Source organism: Pogona vitticeps, chromosome 1 (assembly GCF_051106095.1).
Source record: "Pogona vitticeps strain Pit_001003342236 chromosome 1, PviZW2.1, whole genome shotgun sequence".
NCBI lineage: Eukaryota > Metazoa > Chordata > Lepidosauria > Squamata > Agamidae > Pogona > Pogona vitticeps.
This window is the reverse complement of record NC_135783.1, coordinates 232,543,151-232,568,834: the sequence shown is the minus strand read 5'-3', so window position 1 is coordinate 232,568,834 and position 25,684 is coordinate 232,543,151. Positions and strand designations below refer to the sequence as shown.

Sequence of the window (25,684 nt, the reverse complement as noted above, 5' to 3'; positions counted from 1 at the left end):
GACAATTTTTCCTAAAATAGAGGGAAAATTGAGGGTCATTTTATACACGGTAGCAAAGAGGGGGGAGGGATCAAAGCACTTTGATCCCTGCTTTCCCCCTCCACTTTTTGCAAAGAAAGTGGAGGGGAAAGCACCCCATGCACTTTCTTTGCAAAAAGTGGAGGGTGAACACAGCTTTTTGCAAAGGAAGTGGAGGGGGAAAGCACTTTCTTCCCAAGAAAGTGGAGGGGGAAAGCAGGAACAAAAGCGCTTTGATCCCTGCCTTCCCCCTCCATTTTCTTGCAAAGAAAGAAATTCTGGGTTAGAAAAGTGGGGGCGTCTTATACATGGGGGTGTCTTGTACATGGAAAATATGTTAAAAGGTCAGGGTTTTGTGTCTCCAAATAGCTACACTTTGCAGTAAGAAATCTCAAATTATGATCTCAGAATACATGGTTCCAAGGCATGGATGCAGAATGTCCAAACATTTTGCTGTTTCACCTGGAACAGCAAACACCATCCCTTCTCCCTGGTCTCAGGTACTCATACAATTCAAGAGACATGATACCCAGAGCAAGGCAAATTATTCTGGCAAAGGAGACTGGAAGTTCTATTAAGTACCCCTTCATAGCTGTTTAAATATAAATACAGCAAATTAAATTATTAACAATTAGCTGCCCTTTTAACACCACCCCCCAAACAGCTGCTTAAGTGAGCTGCTATGCTTCACCTAATATCTGGGCTGGCCCTGAATGGATATATAGACCTCCATATTCCTAAATACTGTGTAATGATTTGTTCTGCTTCCAGCATTTCATATTTCAAAGAACAGGGAGGTTGGGCTAGGACTGAAACAAAAGGAGAATAAAGGTTAGGCAGACAACAAGTTCAAAGAGAACAACGGATTGTAGTAATGAATTCTGGCAAGATGCCGCAAAACCTCAGCATGATCAAAGGCTCAGGAGACTGGGCTCATATTGTACCTGGCCATTGAAAGGAATTCAGTAGTATCTATCAAGTCAATGCAACCTTCGCAGGAATTTTCAGTAACCTCTGGATTAAGTAAATGAATTGACTGCAATCAGCAGATGTCCAAATTGTCAGTTTGGGATCCCCAGATTTAATCATCTTCCCCTGGTTCGTTTAGGACAGCACTCATTTCTCCAATTGCATTTATTAGACTTTCCTCTACTTTGGGGTTCCCCCCTTCCCCAAATCTCTCACTCTCGTTTTTAGTGTCCCAAAACCAAGGGGAGATGCTGAAGAGATGTTTAATTTAGAATTCTGCTGTTAAAATTCTGTAGAACCAAAATGTCTTCCTGCTGTACGTTAATTTCACCTCACTACAGTACTCCCGGTCTCTGTCCCTAGAGACCAATCTGTGACATGAAGAAATTACTCCAGAATCCGTCATTATTATTGCACCAGCTAGACTTCTAAGTAATTTATGTTTTTAAAAAAAAAAAAACCAGGCAGTGACAAATGGCTTTTCAATGATGACTAACCACTCCACATTCCCCTTTTGCTCCCCTTTATTTTTGCACAGTTAGAGGGCCGGTGTTTTGCTTCCTACACAAGCATAATTATGAAACTGATGACGGGAAAGCAGATTTGCTGATGCCTCTTACAAAAGGGGACAGAAACCACCTGCAGGAATGGCAAGAATCTTTGGGATGTTGCCTTCAACAACAACAACAAAATCAGTTTATTTCCTAACAAAAGGTAGGAGAGAAGTGAAGGCCCAGATGTGGGAATCAGCTGGAGGGGCAGGATAGGAGCATAATAGAAGACAGCAAGATGCTGCAAGAACATTCTGAAAAGCTGGCAACATTCTTGCAGGGTTATGAATCACAGCAAAATACCACCCTATTTTATACCAGCAAGAAGAAAAGTTAAACTACCTATAACACTGGGACCAGAATTCTCTTATCACCCATACCAGATCAAATGAACCCTGCAACCAAAGTCTGCCTAATCAGGCTCTCATCAAGCCATGAAGGAAGTTCAAGGTCAGAATGATAGGATTCCACTGACTGATGTCACTCAGACATTTGCAATGTCTCCAAATTTGGAAAAGAGTTAACAGTTTGGAACCTGTTAATCAGAATAATTTAAGTGCAAAGTATGAAAACAATTTTGTCATACAATATTTCATGTTGTTCTTCTGGAATTTCAAAAGCAGCTGAAATCCTCGATCACAACATGTGATGCCAGAGGCAAGAGGGGGTCCCTTTCTAATGGGAAGGTCTTGCGCAACAGGCAAGGTGGCTGCCTGTGGGTCTAAAGGTTGGCACTACAGTACGGCAAGAATAGATACTGGAACACTTCCAGCATAAATATGAAATCCCTCCACCCGCTCATGGCTTAACTTTTTGTAAACACAGATTTAACAGGGATGTAGAGAAATCCCTAAAATTTATTCATTGGTTGACAAAAAGATCTTAATCCAGGTTGTTAAAATCTGTCAGCATTATAGATCTGGGACCTACATCTACAGGCTGATAGATGATTCAGCTGTGTTTTATAGAGGATGAAGGAAATGAGTGGGCTTAAGTAAGCTTTACTCCATGCTGGATTGTGAACAACTGTGGCTTTGCTTCTTGTTTTGGCTTCCTGAACAGATTTTAGTTTGCAAGTTGAGTTGGGCAGAGACAGAGTACTTTCATTTACATTCAGATGTACTAGAAGGGAGATCTTTGCTGCGTGCACAGAATGTTACCCAGGAACAGGGAATGTTATTCAAAGAACAAAAGCTGTAAGTTACAGAAAAGTAAGGAGTCAAATCATAAAAGGTAAAGGAGTGAGAAAAGGAAACACCAGACAAAGGTTCCGGTTGGCTGCAATGCACTGAGTGAGGCAAATGGACATAAGCAGCAATGGCAGCCAAGAAAAGGGTCTGCTGAAGGTCTTACAATATTGAAAATGGAAGTTCCAATAATTTATTGATTTGCCCCTTTTGACTATTTCCTCTTTCAGAAGCTGGAGAGAGGACAGATCTGTTATCCTGAACTGAGGCTGAAACTACACTAGCAAGTCGAACTGGAGTGATTTGGCTATTCTGCGCCTTGATTTGCAGCATATTTTATGCTTCAGATTAGGTGATTGCACAGAGACCGCAGATTGTTTCAGTGCCAGTGTCCACACTAGCTCTTCAGTCTGATGAGGTCTGATCCACACCACAGCCCACAGATGCTCTGATCCTGTATTTCGCCAATCCATGGCTCTTCTATTCTGGTTCACTCTAAAGCTAGTGAGCTGTTTAAAGTGTTGCACAGCTCTAGAGAAAAGGGAAAGTTTTCCAAAGTTCTCAGATACACACATAGTACGGAAACACAGTAATCTGCTGTAGTTTGTCAAAATTGCTTCTATTTCATATTATTTTTTTGTCCATAAATATGTGATCTAACACTAAACTAGTATAACAATTTAGTGATAAGGTGATCTAGCACTTAACATTCCAGTCCCCTAGAATGAAAAAAACGGTCTGAAACTCAACATCAAAAAAACTAAGATCATGGCCACTGGTCCCATCACCTCCTGGGAAATAGAAGGGGAAGATATGGAGGCAGTGTCAAATTTTATCTTCCTGGGCTCCATGATTACTTCAGATGGAGACAGCAGCCCTGAAATTAAAAGGCGCCTTCTTCTTGGGAGGAAAGCGATGACAAATCTTGACAGCATCTTGAAAAGCAGAGACATCACCTTGCCAACAAAAGTCCGAATAGTCAAAGCTATGGTTTTTCCTGTCGTGATGTATGGAAGTGAGAGCTGGACCATAAAGAAAGCAGACCGCCGAAGAATTGATGCCTTTGAATTGTGGTGCTGGAGGAGGCTCTTGAGAATCCCCTGGACTGCAAGGAGAACAAACCTATCAGTTCTAAAGGAAATCAACCCTGAATGCTCACTTGAAGGACAGATCCTGAAGCTGAGGCTCCAGTACTTTGGCCATCTCATGAGAAGAAAAGAGTCCTTGGAAAAAACCTTGATGTTAGGAAGGTGTGATGGCAAGAGGAGAAGGGGACGACCAAGGATGAGATGGCTGGACAGTGTCTGCGAAGCAACCAACATGAACCTGACACAACTCCGGGAGGCAGTAGAAGACAGGAGGGCCTGGCGTGCTCTGGTCCATGGGGTCACGAAGAGTTGGACACGACTAAACGACTAAACACACACACAGCACTTAACATGGCAATTTGTTTAAAAACTACTTCAGGATGACTAGGGAGAAAGATCGCAAGAGTGGCTGCTCCTGCTGTCCAAAACATCACATCCAACATAGTATATCACCAGAATACCACCCACAGTTATGTCCCCTATCCCTTTGGAGAACAAAACAACTGATTACATGGGGAAAAATCTGTTCGAATCATTCCAGCTTGAAAAAAATAGAATCCCCCAGGAATGGGTGAATGAAATAGGCTTTTGGAGAAGCTTGGCTGGGACATCAGGCTGTGTTCACAGCTGTGCCAGTGGAGAGATCCGGGGTCCAAGTGTGGGTTGATCTGGCCCGGAGGATATAGAAGAAAACACACCATCTCAACGACAGCTTGCAGATGTTCTTCAGCTTTTTTGTGAGGCACATCTAATTGAAGAGTTCCCCAATATTACTACTGTGCTTAAGCTGTGCTCGACAATGATGATCACCAGCTGGGAAGCAGAACGGCATTTTTCAGAGCTATCCTTTATAAAGAACGAATGTTGGTCTACCGTGACGGACAAGCACTTATGCATATTGTCTCCAGAAAATGACACTGCAACCAAGCTCTCCAACATCCAAACCGTACATTAACATGTTGCTAATGGAAAAACAGAAATAGAACCCCCAGCAGCAAAAGAAAAAAAAAACTTACTTCGGGAGCAAAAAGGTCCAGATCCAAATTGGTGCTTGTGCCCCATGATCAGTTTGAAAAGAAAAAGAATTCATCCATTTTACACCCACAGTCAATCCATGTAGTTGTAGCCTTAATGCTAAGTACTAGGAAAGAACTGGCTGATGAAGGGAAAGTGGCTGGATGCTGGGGAAAACATGACAAGATCATCTTGGAATTTGTTATCACTAGGGATGTGGAAACTATTAATAGCTGGTCATGTTCCCTAAACTTTTTTTTTAAGAGCTTATTTCAAATGAACTCAGCAAAAAAATGGGTAGGATCCTATGGCTAGAAGTTCTGGTAGGAAAAAATAGTTCATTAGAGAAATCTGGAAAAGTGAAACACTGAAAACATAATCCTGTGAGGAGGGAAAATATAAGATACCTCAAGAAGCAAGTGTCCCCTGTAAAGGGAGCTGTCTTATAAGCTGATACATTAACAGTCACATCCTGCACTGCAAATAAGGTGCTAAGCAATGGGTTCAGTCCATGGCTGGTAAGAGTACCAGGATTGGAGATAACTTGTAGTAAGATCTAAACTTTTAGAGTTTGTCAGGCTCACAGTCAGATTCTGTCTTGGCTCTGTCCCCATTTATCAAGGTTTCGCTGATCTCATGCCTATGCTATACTCCAGATAAAGATGGAAACTGAGATGCCATCAAGCTTTCATGATCCTAACAGGTTCCCAATCCCTGGTCAAACAGGGCACCAACCAATCAGTTAGCTCTCTCTCAAGTACAATACATATCTCCATAACAGGAAGTCTAAATCTGTCATGAACTTAAAATCATAACTATTATTCCATAGAACAGTTTTATTTAAAACATTGTGTATTCAACTAGCAAACAGAACTTGTTTGAGGTGGAAGCTAAGTTCTCAGGAATAGCCGCTCATCTCAGAAAGGAGTTGAGTCAGAGTGGGAGGTCACAGCATTCAAAACATTTCGCAGTAGTATTTAGTATTTTTGGATACGCAATAAAGTATTTTTGGATATGCAGGCAACAGTTCAGAGCTCAGATATTGAAGTCAATATGCGAAGGCAACATAAAATGTCATAATTTTAGCCTAGTAAGTTGTCAGATAACGTTTTTATTAGCTACTATTAGCCAAAGTAAAACTTTTCCACTCATTTAATTTTTTTTTCCTCCTTGGAAAGAAAATTAAAGAGCATTCCATAGCTCTGGCTATGCTATGATAAAATACAGAAAGGTGGAGAGCTGATATACAGACATGTTTCTTATATAGTTCGTTCTTTTTCAACCAAAATAATTTTATATAAAGTTAATTGGTGCCTTTAACGGTAGACCCTACTTCCCTCAAACACAGCATTGAATAGTATATGTGGTAAGTTGTTCACAAGACATTTGAGTGTATGTCAGGTGTTTTTTTAAAAACCAGATGACTCTCAGTAGTTCATTTATGAAGAGGCCTTGCTTCTCTTTCTCAACAGCACTGAGATTTTGATTAAAAGGTACACTGAAATCCTTTCCATGTTTGCACCATGGTTAAGTACCAGTCAGTTCAATGGGACTTGCTTTCAGTGAGGTATGTGTGTATGGAACTGGAGCTTAATCCTTATTTTTAGCTGCAGAAATACAGAAAGAAGTCCCACTGGCTAGAGTTTCCCATTACTTACCGAATAACTAGCCACCACGGCAGGTGTGGTCTCATAAATAAAACCACTGTCATATTCTAACTCTACAGACTCATTCCATCCCCCACTTCTCCAGAAAGTTATTGAGAGCCAGAGATTCCAGAAACCCCAGAGGGTTGTCCAGATAGTCCTGGAGTTCTTTCTCCAGTGTTCCTGCTCCACTGATCCTAAGAAAAAGAACCCTAGCATGGCTTTCCTTGGGGGACACTAACAGGGAAGCCCTTAAATCTAGCATGGATTGTTGAGTAATTATTAATCAACTAAGAATGTCATCACATAAAGAAGTGGGCTTGCAGATACTTACTAAAGCATAAAATCTGTGGAAATGCAAAAATCTTTTACAAATTTTTGTGGAGATTTTCAAAAATGAAGATTGGTGGAGAATTGAAATCTAATGAACCTAACAGGGTTTTTTAAAATAGTGAAACATATTGAGAATGTTAAAAAAGAAGATATTGTGGGGATCCAATTACACACCAGTTATTTTGTGCTGGTTCCAACTTTATGGCTCTTACATTCATCCATTTTGGTGCTGTGTGTTCTTGTTTTAATTCTTCCTTCCACCTGCAACCACAGTGATGCCCATCTGCCAGCAGAATGGATCTCTGTTGGAAGGAGGTATTCCTCCCTCTCCTTGCAACTCCCTAATCTTTGTCACTGTTGTGGCTTCAACCACTCTCGTCTTCCAGTGAGGACAAGCCAAACAACAAAGTGACCATCTGTGCTTGATCCTGAATCCTCAGGGGCTAGGAGCCTGGACCCTCTTCTAGGATCAGAAGAGGCAGAGGAGGTTGGACATCTTCCCAGACCATGTGAACATGGCTGAAGGCACAAGCCTAGACAGAAGCTCTCAGATGAGATGCTCAGCTGGAGGGGAAGACACGTTAGTAGCAGAGGCTTCCTCAGAAGCAGAGGTTTTCATTGAGGCAACCAAGGAGACATGCTGGCCAAACGTCTGCAGCTGAAGTTAGCAAGGGGCTTCAGCAACTCAACTCTGTAAACCACAGAGTTGGGACTGTGGATTTTTCTGGAAACCATATCTTCTCTGGTTTTAGGTCCTCTTGCTTGTTGTGTGCACTGCCCCTTGTTGTAGACTCCCGGACTGTACTGACTCTTTTGAACTCTCTGTCTTTGTGGTGACCTCAAGGGATCACATGTGTGGGAAGGGGGAAAGGAAGGAGACCTATACGACACCTATTGAAAGCTGTTTCTTTTTTTTAAAAAAATAGAATAATACAATGCCAAATTGTTTGTGTAATATAACATTATGTTTATCCCTAAGAAGCACAGGACAAAACCTATGATGGAGAAACTCTTTATTTCACACCGTGATGATGGAGAGGGTGTTTAGGTGGTTTTCTTGTGTATCCTGAAATGAATGCCTGAACTGCATGGCTATGTATGACAGTTTATTCCCAACTTTGTTATTGGACTAAAATTGGACTAAAATTCCCAAAAGCCTCCACCACTAGCTTATGCTGGTCAGGATTTCTGGGAGTTGCAGTCCAGGAATATTTGGGGACTCAAGGTTGGGAACCACTGATGTAAGACATCAGCCAAACCTTTGGTCCCTGGGAATGCTTAGATCTCTCTCAGGTTGAAGAACCTTTTATTTGTGTCTTGGTTCTTCCTAGCCCTTGCTGGGAATGAAGTACTGGGCAGGACCAAGATGGCTGGCTCTGTAACCTTTGTCCCTTTGAAATATATCTGCCATTAAAATTAGTCACTGGCCAAAGATCTATTTTATGACCCATCCAATTATTTTATCAACCAAACGTAAAAGCATGTATGTACCTCTATCCTTCGAGGAAAACATAACATAAAGTGTTAGAAGTCCCAAAGCTAGCCTAGTTAAGAAGTTATCAGAAAACCACACCAGCATTATTTGTTTTTCATCATAAAAACTGCCAGGGTAATCTAAACTGCATTTAAACCAAATACCTTTCAATTAGCTTACTCACCTTGACACAGGAATAAATGACAGAAACAAACACTACTGTGGTCAGCATCACAAAACAGGTCAGGTAGAATGCCAGCATAAACACAGAGCTGAAACCAGAAAACACAGCCATGTGACTTAGGTGTAACAAATGAGGAACAATACAGTAAAGGCGTTGCTGAAAGCAGGTAAGAATGGTATAGAACAATTGAAAGCACATCACTGTTCCCTTTAAGCACATCACTGTTCCCTTCAAGTGAAAGAAACACGGAAGACGGATGCTATACCATTCTGCTACAGTAAGAAGAAGAAAAAAACCTAAGGTATGATTTAAGCATGCCAATCCACAAGCTAGCAGTAAGGAAAATAAACTAGGATGGTACCTTACTGAACTTGATAATGGGAGTGTTTACAACCAAGTATGGTACTCAGTTTACACGGCTCTTTATTTGTATACTGTCTCATTTTCCAAAATCTAGAAACACTGATTTTACTTAAAATGAACTGAAGCTGTAAGAATTGTAACAATAACAATAACTACATCTAGTATTCAAAGCTATTGAGTACAGAAAAAGCAAACCAGTTGTGGCGACTTTTCTTTGCGCCTCTGTCATTATTCTCATCCCTCTCCATTGTTTCTTTTTTTAAAAAATATTTTTCTACACAATATAGAACAAAGAAATGGTGTTACTGCTGGAGTTACAAGCATGCAGAGGCTCCGTTTCACAGAGGCAGAACCTTTTATGTTTAAACTTTTTAATTATTACAACAAGGAAGGAAAAGGACAACATGCCAACACAAGATCTATATATGTTTATGACTCATAGCTATAGGAGTGGAACCTGCAATGCAAAATTTTACGAAGCAAAGTGGTTCTGTTCAGTGTTCCGGCCAGCTAAGTATGCCCTGTTTCACAGAACCTGACTGGATGTCTCCTCTCTATTTTGGTTTTCCATTCCAAAAATACAACAAAGCCTGGGAATTCTGAAGTCAGTGCTCTCAGGTGGGCTGCTGGAGGAGATGGAGATTACCACCAAGATTATTTCCCCCCCAAAAGGCTTCTTCTCACATCTGGTGGGTCTACCGTGGGAAAGATGGTGGGAAAGCCCTTTGTATGCCCCCTTGAGTTCACTGGAGGAGAAGTGGGATATAAATGTAATGAATGAATGAACAAATATTTTATACTGAGAATTCTGTTAGACATTTGTAGCCTCAAACCTCTACCATAATAGAACTATTACTTGCTTTCTCTGAGGTAGGAACTAGGTAGGAGGACTGAGATCCATAATTTCTCAACTCATGTTCACCTGAGTTCAAAACTGGTCATATAGACCAGATGGTCGTATAGACCAGATGAGCGGGATACAAATCATATCAAATCAAATCAAATCAAATCAAATCAATCAATCAATCAATAAAACTGCTACATGACAGGACAAACATAGTTTTTGGAAAGAAAGGGTTCCAGGCTGGGTACAATACAGCCTGTCAGCTACATGTGGGTTTGGGATTCCCAGTGCATCCCCAGGTCTATCAGTCACTTCCATGTTTTTGAAAAAAAGACCTTTTCCAGGACTAAAACAGGGTCCCAGGAAATTACATGAAAATAGCAAATCATGCCTGCAGAGGTTTTTGGAACCCAGACCCTTCCCTCCAGATTCAGCCATCAATAGGTAGCACTACATCTTCCTTGCTTTCATCCTACTAGAGATACATAAGGGATTGTATGTGGTATCTATTCTTATTCAGACTTTGTTCCACAATCCCCCAGACTGGATACATTGGTCACTCCAGAATCCACACTTTGCTGGATACTGCACTGATAGTCAGGAAAAGACGTGAAACCCACTAACTACAATTCATGCATTTTAAGAAATACACTTTATAAAGGTGCACATCGGAAATGACTGCAGAACCCTAACAGAAACCTGCCTTAGACCATAGGAAGAATGTGTGTGAGCCATGAATTCAACTGAATATGTCCATTTTCTGAAACTGTGCCTTGATCCATTGGGTTCTGGCCCATAAAACACACACCAACAACTGATGCACAAGACTAGACATGGGGGTAGGAAAAGGAGGGGGTCTGTGGATGAGGACTTGGTAGAAGCTGACCTTCAAAATGCCAATGTGGTCGGCACAGGGACCCAGGAGAGTTCCAAAAGGCATACCAGGGGCAGGAACGCCTACCATCCCAGCATGGAAGGGTTGGGACAGGCGACTGTCATGCCAGAGAAACTGAAGAAGACACTGCCTCCTCTGCACCGAATCTGATTTCTAAGCACCACCATGATCCAGATTACATATGGTCTGCTCCAGAGTTAAAAATGCTAACTCAAGTCTTATAGATCATCGTCATGTTGAGTTGTAGAATTTATTAGTGGCAAATTTTCATGCTGGATCATTATTCTAGAAACAAATAAACAGAGCAGATTCTTTCCCCCTTTTCCCCCTCTCTCAACCATCCCATGCCCCTCCTGCCGCTCAAGCTCATCTATAATTCAACAGCAATGATTACCGTGCTCAGTAACATTAAGGCAAACCACATGAAAGCCAGCTGGGTTTCATGCTCTTTCCTGACTACAAAGAGCACTTCTACTTGCTAATTTATTCACTAGTTGTTGTTTTTTTGCGGCAATCCTGCTGATTATAATAAAACAATCAGAGCCATTTTGCTGAGAATTCTCGGTTCAGCTTTCTGCTTGTAGCTGATGAACATGTACAATATTGAAACACATATTTTCATATATGTGGGAATATGCGCTCGCAAGGTTCACACACACAAACACACACACACACACTTTTGATCGGATGAACCATAGGGCTTTTATATTTGTTTGTTTGTTTTGGAAAAATTAAAAAAAATTACTGCTCCCTCACTAGTAATTCAGCACTACTTCTGTTTAAGAAAGATACTGTGGCTTCTTTAAATATACAATATTCTGAGATCTCTGGACTGGGAAAGAACAGTTCAAAAGCTGATAATAGATCAAGATATAAAAATTGCATCTTGTTTGATGGCAGACATGCAAGGAAAGAGGGGAAGAAGAAGCATTTGGGCACACAACTTGTATTTCATTTAATCAATTAATTGTCAGACTGAGATCATCTTCATATTCTTGACTTGGGTATGGATTTATACTTTTCATTGCCCTGAAGCTCTTGGACAACATGTTCACTCGAGGCAAGTCAGTCTAATAGCAATTTCCCCTTCCCAAGTTTGGAAATCGTAGTTATGGGAGAACAGACTAGGGACTTCTATCTGACAATTATCGGTGCCCTCAACAAACCACAATTCCTAGAAATGTCTAGTAGAAGTCATAACAACACCATTGGTATAAAGCCAATGTAAATTTGTACAGTAGGATTTAGCTGGGAAAAATAATAATATTTACCTCAGAATTTACCCTGAAGCCTCATATTTGATCACTTCCATCCCTCAAGCAATTAGAATAAAGGCAAAAATAAACTGTTAATGGCAGTTGTGGTGTGCGGTTTTTGGCAGCAATTCATGTTTAAGGACTCTTGTGACAACAAGCCTTGGACCCAGCTGAGTCTCCACCCAATTCATGTTGTTCTCTCAGTGATCAAGAGACAAACAGAGAGCAAGGCAGCCAGATACTGTTGGTAGGAGATGCTCTTAATGCTTCCACTCCAAAATTCTCCATTGTCCTGGGAACAAGCTCCTTTCCTTAAGAGAATGAACAATCACATCATGTCTGTTCCAGCACCTATCCCTGATGTAACTTCCCAGCTATTCTTTTGATACTTGGAAAACAGGTAGTGAAGTGGGTTTCATTTCACAAGTGGTTAAGAGTCACTGGCACTGTTTGAACAGGGGTGGGTGGGAATCTCTTGTCTAGCACCGGGATGCTGATTTTTGTTTGTTTGTTTGATTGTTTATGATCACACTCTCCAAAAGGTGAGGGAAAAGCATGAAGCCAGGTCCAGTATGCTTTCCTCTTACCCTAGCTGTTATCTCCAGGTACCCTTCCACTAGAGCGGAAGACACTGAGGACATGTATCTGAGATGGTCTGTTTTCTTTTCCCCTTCCCTCTCCCCTTTTCATTTGTCTCCTGCCTTTTAAGGCAACCAGTGGCTGAAATCCAGCACCATGTCAAACTAGAGTAGGGCCACCAAATCAGTAGAGCTTACAGAGGACTTGACTCACTGAATCCCCCCTGATTCAATGGGTCTACAGAAGATGCAACTTACTACTTGATTTCAGCTACTGTCTTGTGTCTTTTGAATACTGAGCAAGGCACTGTGAAGATGCTTGCAACTAAGTGATTGATACCAGTCAGCCCAACTTTTGCCATAGTTCTCGTGTCTAATATCTATCAATATTTTAAAGTTGTAATAGAGTAACTGAACAATTCTTTAGTTATGAACTGCTGGTAAACTGAGTTATTTCGCATTATAGGTTCAGACCTTTTGCACTGTGCACCACAAATAAGACTAAAGTTAGTTTCTCATAAACATGATTGTCATTTTTAGGCAGCGTCTGAATTCGTGTTTATTTCTTTATCTGGCAAAATTTCCACCCAAGTCCTGAAATGAACTGTACAGTGGGAGCTTTGCCCAAGTTAAAGTTGACTGAGAACTTCTAACAGCAGGCTGTCTGCTAATATGCACAATCTGTAACAAATACGGTATATTTAACCCTCTGCTCCCGAATTGCCTGACATGATGAAAACAGATCTAAATATATTTTAAACATATAGAAAACAAACAAAGCAGCACAACAAACTTTTAGAACATTTCTCACACAGTAATTCTGTGTTTCCTTCTCCACATATAAGATGCAAAACACTGTCCAAATATAAAGAGCTGAAGATATCAGCATTATTGAAATATAGGCACAAGGGCAAAATGAACACTGCCTACAACTGCTGGCACCCACAAAAATCTTTGGTACACAATTTGTTAGGGTTACAGTTAGTCAAGAGAAAACAAAACCCAGTTTTTTCGGTAGGCCATATTAATTGACAGAGCTAGCTAATTGTAAGGGCATCATCTCTAGATGCAGAACATGATATGGGTTGTTTCTCATAGTTGTGGCTATATATTTCTGTCTTGATGCTGGTCATTATTCCTGCTAAAGAGCGTCCCTGGAGCTGCTGATTAAGATGTGGTTCAAGTCTGTTTTCTTGGTCTGCGTTGCTACTGCAAACCACCAGTAACAGCCAATGTACACAAAACTTGGCAGCCACTATTTCTTCCTGTCATCTCTGATGGCGAAAACATAAATTTCAAACAGCGGATAATCAGAAGTGGGAAATCCCTAATTGCTTAAAGTTTCTAATTGGCACAGCAGGGAGCCATTCACACTTCTTGTTTGCAATTAGCTGGCACTGGTTTTCTGGACATAAACATGGGCTTGTGGACCTTTCCAAGCATGAGGAAGACCCCAGTCATCTAGCATCAGAGTCTCAGTAATACTGCACCAGATGAAAGGGAGTTAAGCAACCATCAAATTAAGCACCTACTGAGGAAGACGTTCACAACTACCCCATCTTAATGACCAATTATATTACTAAATTCAAACAGCTAATCACCAAGTGTATACAACATATGTGAAGATAAGACTAAGATACAGATAAGAGATCTAAACACCCAGTAGGCAAATCTATTGGAAACATAAAGTTCAATGGAAAAATCTGGTGTCCTGTAGTTTGCTCTCTTGAGATAAGACTGAGAGATTGTGGCAAAACTCAGGCAGCTACTCTAAGGCCTAGATGAAAGAGTGCTATTTAGCTTACCTTGGGAAAGGGCTACAGGGCAGACCAAGGCAGATGAGAAGTCAGAACTAGAGAGGGGGGTATTCATATTCGTATATGAATATCCCCGCACAGGTGGATGCCACTGCTGCGGATGCCGTGATTCTTCCAATGGCTTTGCAGATCACGATCGGCTAGCCACTCCTGGCAGGAGGCAGGAGGACAAGCCGTGCTGCAAGGCTGAAGAGTGCTGAGCAGATTACCATTTGGAAGAATTGTGGCATCTGTGGCAGCAGCGCATCGGTGAGCGGACCGTCCAGCCCCATGGGGCTGGACCTTCGTTATCGCCACCTGTGTGGGGATATTCGTATACGAATGTCCCCATCTCTAGTCAGAACATAAACAGTAATACATTCTTAATTAATTAAGGGCCTGTCTTCCGGCATTCAATTGCAGCTCAGAAATAAAACTTCAGAGACAGACTGCAGCCCAAGCTAAGAATGTAGAGCAGCTTTTCCAGTAGTTTGAAAATCCCAAAAATCCCCAATCAAGTCTCACAGTTTCACAATCCCATATATTCCTAGGGAGCAATTCACTTCCCCATCCCTCAACACTTCTCTCTTGCCTTCTGCCCTGATAAATTTCCCCAGCTGTCCTAATCAGAATCCAAGGTGCTCATCTTTTTCAATTGCTATTTTCAAATCTTATTGGAGATTTAGAAAAGCTGTCTGAGGTCCTTATCTGGAAACAGAGACAGACAGACAGACACAAAGTTAACTCTGCCATGGAGAAATGCAGTTTTAAAAGTCAAGGGAACACAGATTTCTGCCTTAACATTCATGGCATTGTAACAGCTTTCATGAAATTGTGTCTATTTCCCCTTCCTCAATAAAATCTGAGACCTTGCGTCAATAATAGATAAGTGGGATATATTCCCAGTATTATGTAGGATAAGTGTGTGCATCGAATGAGGAAGAACACACTAATTGCCTGTTTTTGTGACAGCTGGTCAGGTTTAGTAGAAAACTGCAAAGTGATTATTCTTGCAATCATGGTATAAAGGAAACTGTAGACTTCCAATCTAAAGCCTCCAAGATGCTCAGCTAAGGGTTTGTCTATAGGCCCATTTGGAGTAGGCACTGGTGGAGGCTAAATACGGTTGCTAAAGGTGGGGCAGAGGTCCAGAATGGAATTCAATTGATCCTTGCATCCAAATGTCCAGTATGCCTCTCAAATGCTCCAATTTGGTTTGGCTCCTTCCACTATCAATCTCCCATCTCGTGAAATGTCTTAAGACAAAAACCACTTCATAATAGTGGCAAATTAAATAGTCCCTCTGCTTTGTGGATGGGCAGAGGAAATAAACAAAAAACTTTTGCACTGTATTAGGGGAACTGTGATGCACTGCATCACTTATAATTTTTTTTTTAATTTGAAAACTTCCTCCTGGAAGTGGGAAAAGAGAAGAAGGGGCAATGAAGAAGACTTTTTTATTTTTATTTTTATTTGTGACTGTTCTTAAAGATCAGGTTGAGAACCTGCCTGCAGCCGAACCCACCACTGGCCACTCAGGGGAGGATCTGGCTGTGGGCAGGTTCTTGACCCAACCTTTAAGAAAAGTCACAACAAAAAGAGGAAAAAAAATCCTCCTCAATGCCTCCTCCTGTTTCCATCTGTATTCTGTTTTGTTGCAGAATCACACTTCCTGGAATGTTCTTTTTGTTTAAATGTTTTAAAAGAATTATCTATTTTGAGGGTGACATGAGGAATGCAACCACAGGTGGACATATGTAGCCCATAAATCACCTATTGCCCAGTTCTGATCTATAGAGATCCTGTTTTCAGTGCTACTGGCCATTCCAGCCAGCGGGCATCTGCTATGATTTCTTTCACATAAGGACAGCAAAGTGAGACAGACCAAAGGCAGAAAAGACAGCATTTCCCCCCTTTATTCATATACCCTTTAAAAAGGAAACACCCTTTTTCAAATATAAAGAGGCAAAGCTTTTCTTCATACAAGTCCCTTTTTAATACTCTGAAATTGTAACTGATTAAGTGTCTTTTACTCAACTAAACCATTAAGCAGCTCACCTCTATGTGGCTGGAGGACATTGAATTAATGCACACAGTTCATGCACAGTTTGAAAAACTACGTTCAAACACATCTGGAAGAGCCCAGAGAAAAACACCAATATATTACTATTTCCAACTTGACTGATTCTGTCTGCTTAGAGAAGAGGTACAGCCTGGAAGATAGAAGAGCAGAATTTGGCTCTGGAATGTCATTGGAAAAATATGACTGATACTTAGGAATTGTTTCTGTCACTCTTATCCTGTTTCTTGAACTTATTTTTGGTTTAACCTGGTCTATTATGGAATGTCTCCCTGTTGAAGTATTTAAAAGATTGTACTTGCTCTGATGACCAGAAGCTCCTGTAGCTCCTGACCTGTCAAAACTGAACAAAGGCTTGTCAATCATTATACTAACTTTAGCTGAACTTGCTCTTTTCCATTAAGCTTTTCATACCACAGAATCTAAACAAATTTCAGAGAACAGACAATTTCAAAATATCAGCCAAGTCCAAAGAAGACTTTTTGAATATATGAGCAGGTGGTGGTGGTGGTGGAATCAATAAAGTATTTGCTGCTGCACCTTCCGAGTGCTTATGGCCATGCACTAATGGTATGTCATATAATAATAGAATCATGTTGTAGGGTTGGAAGGGACCTTGGAGGTCTTCTAGTCCAACCCCCTGCCCAAGACAGGAGACCTCATACCATCCGGACCTCATACCATCTCAGACAGATGGCTGTCCAATCTTTTCTTGATTGATCCAGCGATGGGGCACCCACAACATCGGGAGGCAAGCAGTTCCACTGCTTAATGGTTCTCACCATCAGGAAATTCCTCCTTATTTCCACGTTGGATCTCCCTCTGATGAGTTTCCACCCATTGGTTCTTGTCCTACCCTCAGGCGCAATGGAGAATAAATCAATGCCCTCTTCCCTGTGGCAACCTTTCAGATATTGGAAGACTGCTATCATGTCTCCCCTCAGTCTTCTCTTCGTTAAGCTAAACATACCTAGTTCTTTGAGTTGTTCTTCATAGGATTTAGCCTCTAGTCATGTCTCCATGATACTCTCTATCCAACTGTTTCTGTTGCTGTGCTTTGCCTCTTTATGTCCATCAAAAAGTATAGAGGGCTACTCCTCTAGATCAGTAGTTAACGTTTTCAAGTCATAAATTGAATAGGACAGAACAAACACAAGGGAGACTATGCCGCCTTACACACATCTGTAAAACCTGCCAACTCTCTCCATAAAGATCAAATGATGCAAAAACTACAGCAGTGGCTTATAAGGGGCTGAACAATGGCACAACTGCTTCCTTTTCCAATATGTATTCACTGTTCCCCAAAATTATCACAAATAAAATACTGCTACTTGAACACAGGTTCAGTGTCAGCACCTAGCATAGAGGGGCAAATGCAGGGACCTGTGGCATTCCAGAGAAATGGCTGTTCTTTTACCCACTGCTCATTAGTTAGCTTATGGGATGGAGAAAGTACAGGAAGTTATGCCCATGCCTCCTTGAATGGCACAAGTGTTGATGTTTTTCTTTCATACCTGTTTGTCCATGGTGGTACTTACAGCAGGAGTGGTGAATATTCCCTATTCCTACATTACAGCAAGTTGTTCAGTCCACAACGTATGACATGGCACCAAGTCAGAAAGCTTTGCACTTCAATGATTCTGCACTTGCACACAAAATCAAGTTGCTTGCTACCCACAGTTTGTGTACATCTTCAAGAAATGCACTAATGCAGAGGATTTCTGTCGCCTACCTAAAACATGTATGTTAAAGCTTTTAACTTCTGTTAAATAATCAGTCTGCACAAACAACAGAGATGGGAAGAGCTTCTGGATTCAGGTGACTGTGTCTATAATTTAGTATTGCATTCATTTTCAGTGTGAATAATAAGCAGTATATGTGTAGATTTATTTCACTTTAATGCACTGAAGCCAGATATGATAAATAGGAAGGTGGTCATATAAAGAAAGGTACAAAAGTCAACTTACTGGGGCACAATTGTGATCTGAACAAAGCAGATGAAGAGGAAGACTATGGAGGCACATGCCACATATGCACCAAACCGATCATCCACTTGTTTGGAGTACTGAAAGGAAAGAAACCATTAGCTAAATACAAACTTCTGAAACTCAAATTTGCTCCATATGTTATTGAAGTTCAGTCCCATCATCCTGAAGAACTGCAACATCTGTAGACTTTCAGATGTGGTAGATCTTTCGGATGATGGGACCGAACTTCAATAACATCTGAAAAATAATAGACTGCTGAAGTCTAACACATATATGTGCATGTCTTAATAGGTTTAGCCTAGCTCTAATCACAGAGATGCTAGCTCCTCATGTGCTCAGGGCAGGTAATAGTGGTCCAGGAAATAGAAATAAGCTGCTGCTATGTCCGAGACATGTGAGAAGTATTAATGCATACAATGTGGTCCAGGTCCCTTCTCAATCTAATGCAAACTTCATGAATATGCGATAGAACGGCCATGCATGCTGTGGCCCCCAATGTGTAGGAAACAAACATAGGCCTCTGTGTGAAGACTGGAGTATATAGAAATCATGGGCTGAAATGCACATGGTTGCAGCAGGGCTTAAATCCAAAATAATGTCAGAATTGAAGATGTGGAAGCAGCTGGTGAGGGGGGAGTGGTGATTTTTTAGAATATAAGAGGGACAGGTGGCAGGGGGTGCCAGATATTCCCATATTCCACCTCTTATGGAGCCCAATGGCCAAGATAATTTCCCATCACTCTGCTTCCTGAGGTATAATACTGGAAATGAGCTGAACGGAGAAATAAAGAACTGCAGAAAAGGGACTGTGAGTTAAAAAGGCAGTGTGTGTGAATGTTTTATGCACCTGCTTCCCTTTGCTTTCTTTGAGCTTCACAATGATTGAGTGCTATAAAGGCAGACTTTTGTTGAAAGACACTGATTTTTTTTTACCATTGTGTCTAGTCTGCTCCTTACTCAACAACCTCCACACAGACATGTCTAATTGAGGAACATTTACCTTCTTCTCCAAGTCAAGCTCCCTGAATGTTAAGAGAAATTTGCGAACATGTTCAGAACGTAAGCGGTCAATACTTCTGGCATCAATAGCACGACCTAGAAACTCATCCACCTCATCTTCTGGATTCATGTTTTCCTGGATGTTCCTAAGACAACAGCACAATGGAGAAACGAATCAGGCTGCGGTATTTACACTAAAGAGCCTTTCCCAAAGAGACATTCAAAGATGAATCAGTTCATTACTTCCCTTCTCTCCAGGCTGCTCTATGCTTTTATTGACACTCTAGAGGAGGAACTCTATAATTCTTTTGGACTCCCTTTCTCTTTCTCTCTCTTTGCTTTCTGTAGGCAGTGCAGGCTGGATTTGGAATCCTAAGTAAGGCTGTCTTCCAAATCTTACCAGTTCTTTACATTCTTCTATATAACACACAGACTAAAATGAGAAGCTAGTGACTACTTACATTGCTGCAATCCTTTCAGGCTTCATATATTACAGTAAACCTCCCCCTTTAACCCCGGTTGATATCAACCAATCTACAAATAGTGACTGCAACAAAATGTTACAGTGTGCTCTATGTAGCTGCAGGAAATGGTGCGAGTGTCAAGGTAGGATTAACCTGGTTGGATAATTTTACAAACATGGTTATGGCTCAGAATCCAGAGGCAAATAATAAAAACAAATGTATTAAAATGTTACTATCTGCACATCCAGGACAATAAATAACCATTGTCACCACAGACGGATGGAATATTCACTGTGCAAAAAATTGAAAAGGTAAGTGTTGGACAGTGACTTAACAATGTCAGAAAACAGTGAAAATGGCCAAGATTCAGTTGTAGACTTCCAGTGGAACTTTCTGCTTCTGTTTGAATTACATATCTCAACTTCACCTGCAGACCATCCATGCCAAATGCACCTGCTCCAGACAGCTGAGAAACAATACTCCTAACTCAAAAGACTTACCAAACCAAACTTTGCTCTGGCAGCTTAGGATCATGGGCCACTAATTGTTTAAGCTTCCACTAAGTTTTTTTTTAAAAAAACCTTTCAATAGAGTGAGATAGGATCTTGCCTCTTGTGCAAGTGTTTTTGTAGGACAAGAACTGATGCCCATGAAGAAAGCCCACCCTCTCTTTGCACAAAGGCAATGCTTGGGCAACTGTTGCAATCCCATTTTATCACGATGGCATGCTCAACAGAAGTTCAACAGGATACGAGCCTCTGTGCTTTTAAAACCATCTGTATTTGCAAAGAAGTGAGGGAATGGAGGAATCCAATTACAAGGAAAGATGACAATCTTTGGGGCTGCTTAGCTTAGAAAGAGGTTGTGGAGAAAGGGAGCAGATCATACATTAATATAAATCTAATTCCTTTTATAAATGATAGTGTTTTAGTTAACTTTAGTTCTCATGGGAAAACACCAGATAGGAAAAGGGAGGATCAGAAGAACAAAGATCAGAGGAAGCATGTATGTGAAAAGGCCTCAAATCCATAGGGCCAGAAAGGTGACTGAGGAGATTGAGCAGGTTACAATGGCCTGGGGAAAACAATTGACACCTGAATGACTCAAAGAACTGTGTTTCTAGAATTCACATCTTTAAGTCTTTGAAGTATGGAATCAAAAGTTTCAGGAAAACTTTAAGATGACTCTCTTAGAAGAGAGAGGGAGAACACCAAAGATCCTTTTAGAAGGCAGAGTGGGATAGAGAACAACATCAATGGAGGAGAAAGGACATAAAATAGATTGTAGATGAAAAAGGACCACTAACTATGCCCTCACCATGAAAGGATTTACTAAATGGAAATGAGTAGCCAAGCTGTCATGGGACTAGGGAGAGAGAAAGAATGAATTTCAGTCCCATGGCAGATTACAGTAGTTTGTTTCTTATTTTCTAGTATATTATGCTTTAGCCAAGTTAATTTCGTGTTAATGTTTGTCAATGATTTAAGTTCTTTCTTGGTTTTGCAAAATCTTACTCATTTTTCCAGAAGCTCGTTCTTTGATTTTGTAACTGTGAGATTCACTGCCATGAGATGTAGTGATGGTTGTGAACCTGGATGGCTTTAGATGGGAATGGATAAAAGAGACGGCTTTTTTATTCATCAGGATGGCTATGTGTTACTGCCATAGCTAGTATACCTCTGTACTGCTAGAAAGCAAGAGCAAAAGAGGTAGTTGTTCTCATTTCCTGGAAGCAGGCCTGTCATAGTCAACTGAATGCCCAATGTGGAAACAGAATATTAGACTAAATGGGACTGATCCACAATGGTTCTTCTTCTATACAGTGGTGCCTTGCATAGCGATGTTAATTGGTTCCAAAAAAAACATCGCTATGTGAAACCATCGCTATGCGAAACACCATTTCCCATAGGAATGCATTGGAAACCGGTTAATCCGTTCCAATTGGAATGGATTGCCGTTGTTAAGCGAAAAAACCCATAGGAAACATCGTTAAGCGAAACAATGTATCCTCCATTGGAATGTATTGAAGCTGACTCAATACATTTCAATGGCTTTGCGAAGTCAATTTTTGCAAAATTAAGTGTGTCATAAAAGGGTCAAAAATGGTTTTAAATGCTTGGATTAGCTTCTGCACCCTCTAAAACGGATGCAAAAGTTAATTTGGCTTTGATCTGACTTTTCGTTAATTTTTTCTGAATTTTTCCCCCCCCAACTTTTAACAGCTGTCAAAATCTGACAGCTCCATTATTTCCTATGGGGGAAGAACAAATTCACAAAAAATTAATGAAGACTCAGCAACTGTTCTAAATTCTTGGGTTCGTTAGAGGACCCCCTAAGTCGTGTGCAAACCTGATTTGGCTTTGATCTGAACTTTCGTTAATTTTTTGTGAATTGTTTTCTCCCCCATAGGAAAGCATAGAGCTGTCAGATTTTGACAGGTCCATTGGTTCCTATGGGCCAAAAAAAAAATTCACAAAAAATTAACGAAAAGTCAGATCAAAGCCAAATCAGGTTTGCACATGACTTAAGGGGTCCTCTAACAAATCCAAGCATTTAGAACCCTTCTAAGACACTTTTTAATTGAAAAAAGAAACATCGTTAAGTGAAGCAGGGGACCTAAAATCGCATTCGTTATGCGAAGCATGGTCCCAAACTTCGCTAAGCGAAAATCGCCCATAGGAAACATCGTTATGCGATGCATATTATTTTCTTAAAAAACACATCGTTATGCGAATTCATCGCTAAACGAGGCAATCGTTAAGCGAGGCACCACTGTATTCTTATCTTCCTACATTTCCTACTGATTTTGGAGGCACAGCAAGCTAGTAAAATACACCCATGCCAACCATGGAAGAGATTCAGAATATTCTAGAGCAATGGTTCCCAATCCTGATTCCCCAGATGTTTTTGGACTACCCCAGAAATCCTGGCCAGAACACCTAGTGGTGAAGGCTTCTGGGAGTTTTAGTCCAAGAACATCTAGGGATCCAAGGTTGGGAACTAGAGACTCTGAATATTCTGCTTTGTGGGCAGCTTTGAAAGCCATTTTGCTTTCAAAGGTTCTGGTTTAGCACAAAGCATGTGATGTTTTAATACATTTCAGGAAACAACACTCCAGATCTTGAATTATTTATCTCAGATTCCCACAGCTAAACCGAATTCACTAAAAAATTAAACCGCAGAAGCCTCTGTGTTGCAAGGTCGGAAGACCAGCAGTCATAAGATCGAATCCACATGACAGAGTGAGCTCCTGTCACTTGTCCCAGCTCCTGCCAACCTAGCAGTTTGGAAGTTTGTAAATGCGAGTAGATAAATAGGTACCGCCTCGGTGGGAAGGTAATGGCATTATGTGTCTAGTCGCACTGGCCACGTGACCACAAACACTGGCTCGACGGCTTGGAAACGGGGATGAACACTGCCCCCTAGAGGCAGACATGACTGGACTAAATGTCAAGGGGAACCTTTACCTTTACTAGTGATAACTTTGAAGTGCCTTTTTTCTTTTCCATCCCACTCTTGCCTTATATAACTGAATGCTGAAATGCCTCAGATGCCATGGGAAATTTGTTTTACACACCCTCATTTTTAGGCACCAACAACCCAAACATTCAGTTTGGTATGATCATTAAAATCAGATTTTTTAAATTGTTACAGAGAGGTAATACAGTAATTGCAGGCATGGCCCTTTCCTGAGAAAAATGGTGGAATCTGAGGCATTTGTGTATTATTTATTATTGGGCAAGGAACTTTAAATACAGTATATGTTGTTTTTGGAACAGTCAACAAGGAATGTTCACATCTGAAGAAAAACTATTGACCTAAAAAAAGTCTGTTTTAAACATAAAAGGCAGTCTAAACCACTGAAGATCCCAAATAGAGGGGACTATTTTTATTAAAAGAATGCTACACAACCTGAAAAATGGTTCCCAATTAAACTTGATATAATGGCTGTTACCATAATCATTTTATATAACTGTTAGTTCTATGATATCAAAGTAAGTTAAGAATTTTGAGGAAAGTTCAAAAGGAATCTTTTTTTGGAATCACACCAACTTGATGAGAGGAAGGGTGTGACTAGATGTCCCACCACGAGTCGGTCTAGAATAATGCTAAACTGTGTTGTTTGGAGGTATATGTATTTGGAAAGATCCTTATGTCTACTCTCAAGGATTAAACACACCACACCTCAAATGACCCAGTTTAGCATGATTTAGGTCAATCTTATCCTGCCTTTAAAGGGAAAGAAACAAAGACAAAGAAACAAAAACAAGACTCCTTCTGTCTCTTCCTCTGTGCTTTGCTTAAGTCACTTAATGATCTTTAGGAAAAAAAGCTTCCTTATTGCTCAGGGGTGGAGGGGCAAGGAGAGGAAGTTTTCTATTTCTTTTTAATTGTTACTAACTGACACAGCTCATCAGCAATACTTTGAACTGACTTTTTTTTTTTAAAAAAAATGCCCTTTCAAAGCATTGCTAATGTATTAAGCAGCCACTACAAAGAGATGGAAACATTTCATCTCCCATTTTATTGCATGTGAAGGGCAAGGAAGCTTTCCATATATCTCAAGGCCGTTAAGCGGCTTCAGCAAAGGGACAGGCAGTTTGCTGCTTTGTTACAATCCCAGCGATCACATACACCGGAACCAAATGCAAACAGTTATCGTACCTACACCAAAACAATAATAGCATCTAAAAAGGATCTAAAAGGAGTGAGTAGGCTTTGACCAGGGGTGGGCTGCTTCACAATGGCTCATCCATCGTGTAGTCACTGGGCAAAGAAGTGCCCAGTCTTTCAACTGGACCAAATTGTGTGACAAATGCCCATTGGATTGCACCCTAAGACAAATGAAATTTCTAAAAATGCATTGACAATGCTGATATGTTTGAAAATACTCATTTAATGGCATTCATTAAATATTCTTGAATTCATATTCAAGAGCTTTAATTGTATTTTAAAATATAATATAGCAGGTTCGTTCACCTTTCCATTTCTTTCCTACACCCTGGAAGTAAGAGATTAATTCCTATCTTTTTTCTTTTCTTTTTTTTTTGCAGTCTACCTCTACTGCTTTTTATTGGGTAAACCAGCCATGGCTGTTCTTCACTGCTGTGAAAAGAGAAAATATGAGCTAACATCTTCTGATTTCTCAGTTGGCAGTCTCATTATAGACTTATATTGGTTTTCTGTCATAGGTTTCTTCAACACATCCTGCAAATCTTAGCTTGGCAAGGATGCTCAGACTTCTTCATTTAAGTACATCTGTGTGGCTCCTTCCTCCCCACTCAAAATTACAGTTTCTAAAGAGAGAAAAGGACTGTTCAGGTTAATCATTAACCTGCTGCTCTTCCTTCTCCTCAGTAGCACACTGAAGTAATACAAATAGCAAAGGCCGCTCTTACACTTAGCTTGTGCTGTGACCATTTGATCACATCTCAGAGACAGCTCCCTTCTGGCAAACCTAAGAAGCAGTTATATTATTGGCAGCCAGATGCCTATGAGGGCTAACTTCTCCAAAATGGAATACTCTTACAAAACCTCACCAGAGGTGATCTCCATAGGGTCTAGTAGGCCAGGTTCAGCAGTTAATCCATAATATATCTGAATTTCAGAGGATGTATGGGAAGGAATCCATGGATATCTCCCCCTCCCTTCTGTGAACCTCTATCTTCACCACAATCTCTTGGGTTGCCCTGTCTGATATGCCACATAGGTCAGAGAGAATGGACAGACTTGAAAACAAGCATTTCTTCGTTTGTATCTTGAACTATGGCCCTTTAGGAGAAATACAGCTTTATTTTACTGTATTTGGTCGCAAGATCTTCATGAGTTAGGGACAGCTGGAAAAGAGCAGGGCCATATTTTCAATGCACAGTGAAGCTTCCAGGTCAATCCTCATTGCTTCTGAATGGAGCTTGAAAATCTAGAGTGTGGTTGCCATTTGTTGTTGACAAGAGCAG

At 40.7% G+C, this 25,684-nt stretch overlaps 1 protein-coding gene across 1 annotated transcript in view; it reads right to left on the bottom strand.

The window, feature by feature from the left end:
• ADCY5 (adenylate cyclase 5) overlaps positions 1 to 25,684 on the bottom strand; it is a 315,866-nt gene that overhangs the window by 23,795 nt on the left and 266,387 nt on the right. The window contains exons 10-12 of the mRNA XM_020801086.3: positions 19,265 to 19,409; positions 18,244 to 18,341; positions 8,465 to 8,552 (exon numbers count right to left, since the gene is read on the bottom strand). Coding sequence (XP_020656745.3) covers positions 8,465 to 8,552; positions 18,244 to 18,341; positions 19,265 to 19,409 — 331 coding nt within the window. The remainder of the gene's footprint in view (positions 1 to 8,464; positions 8,553 to 18,243; positions 18,342 to 19,264; positions 19,410 to 25,684) is intronic.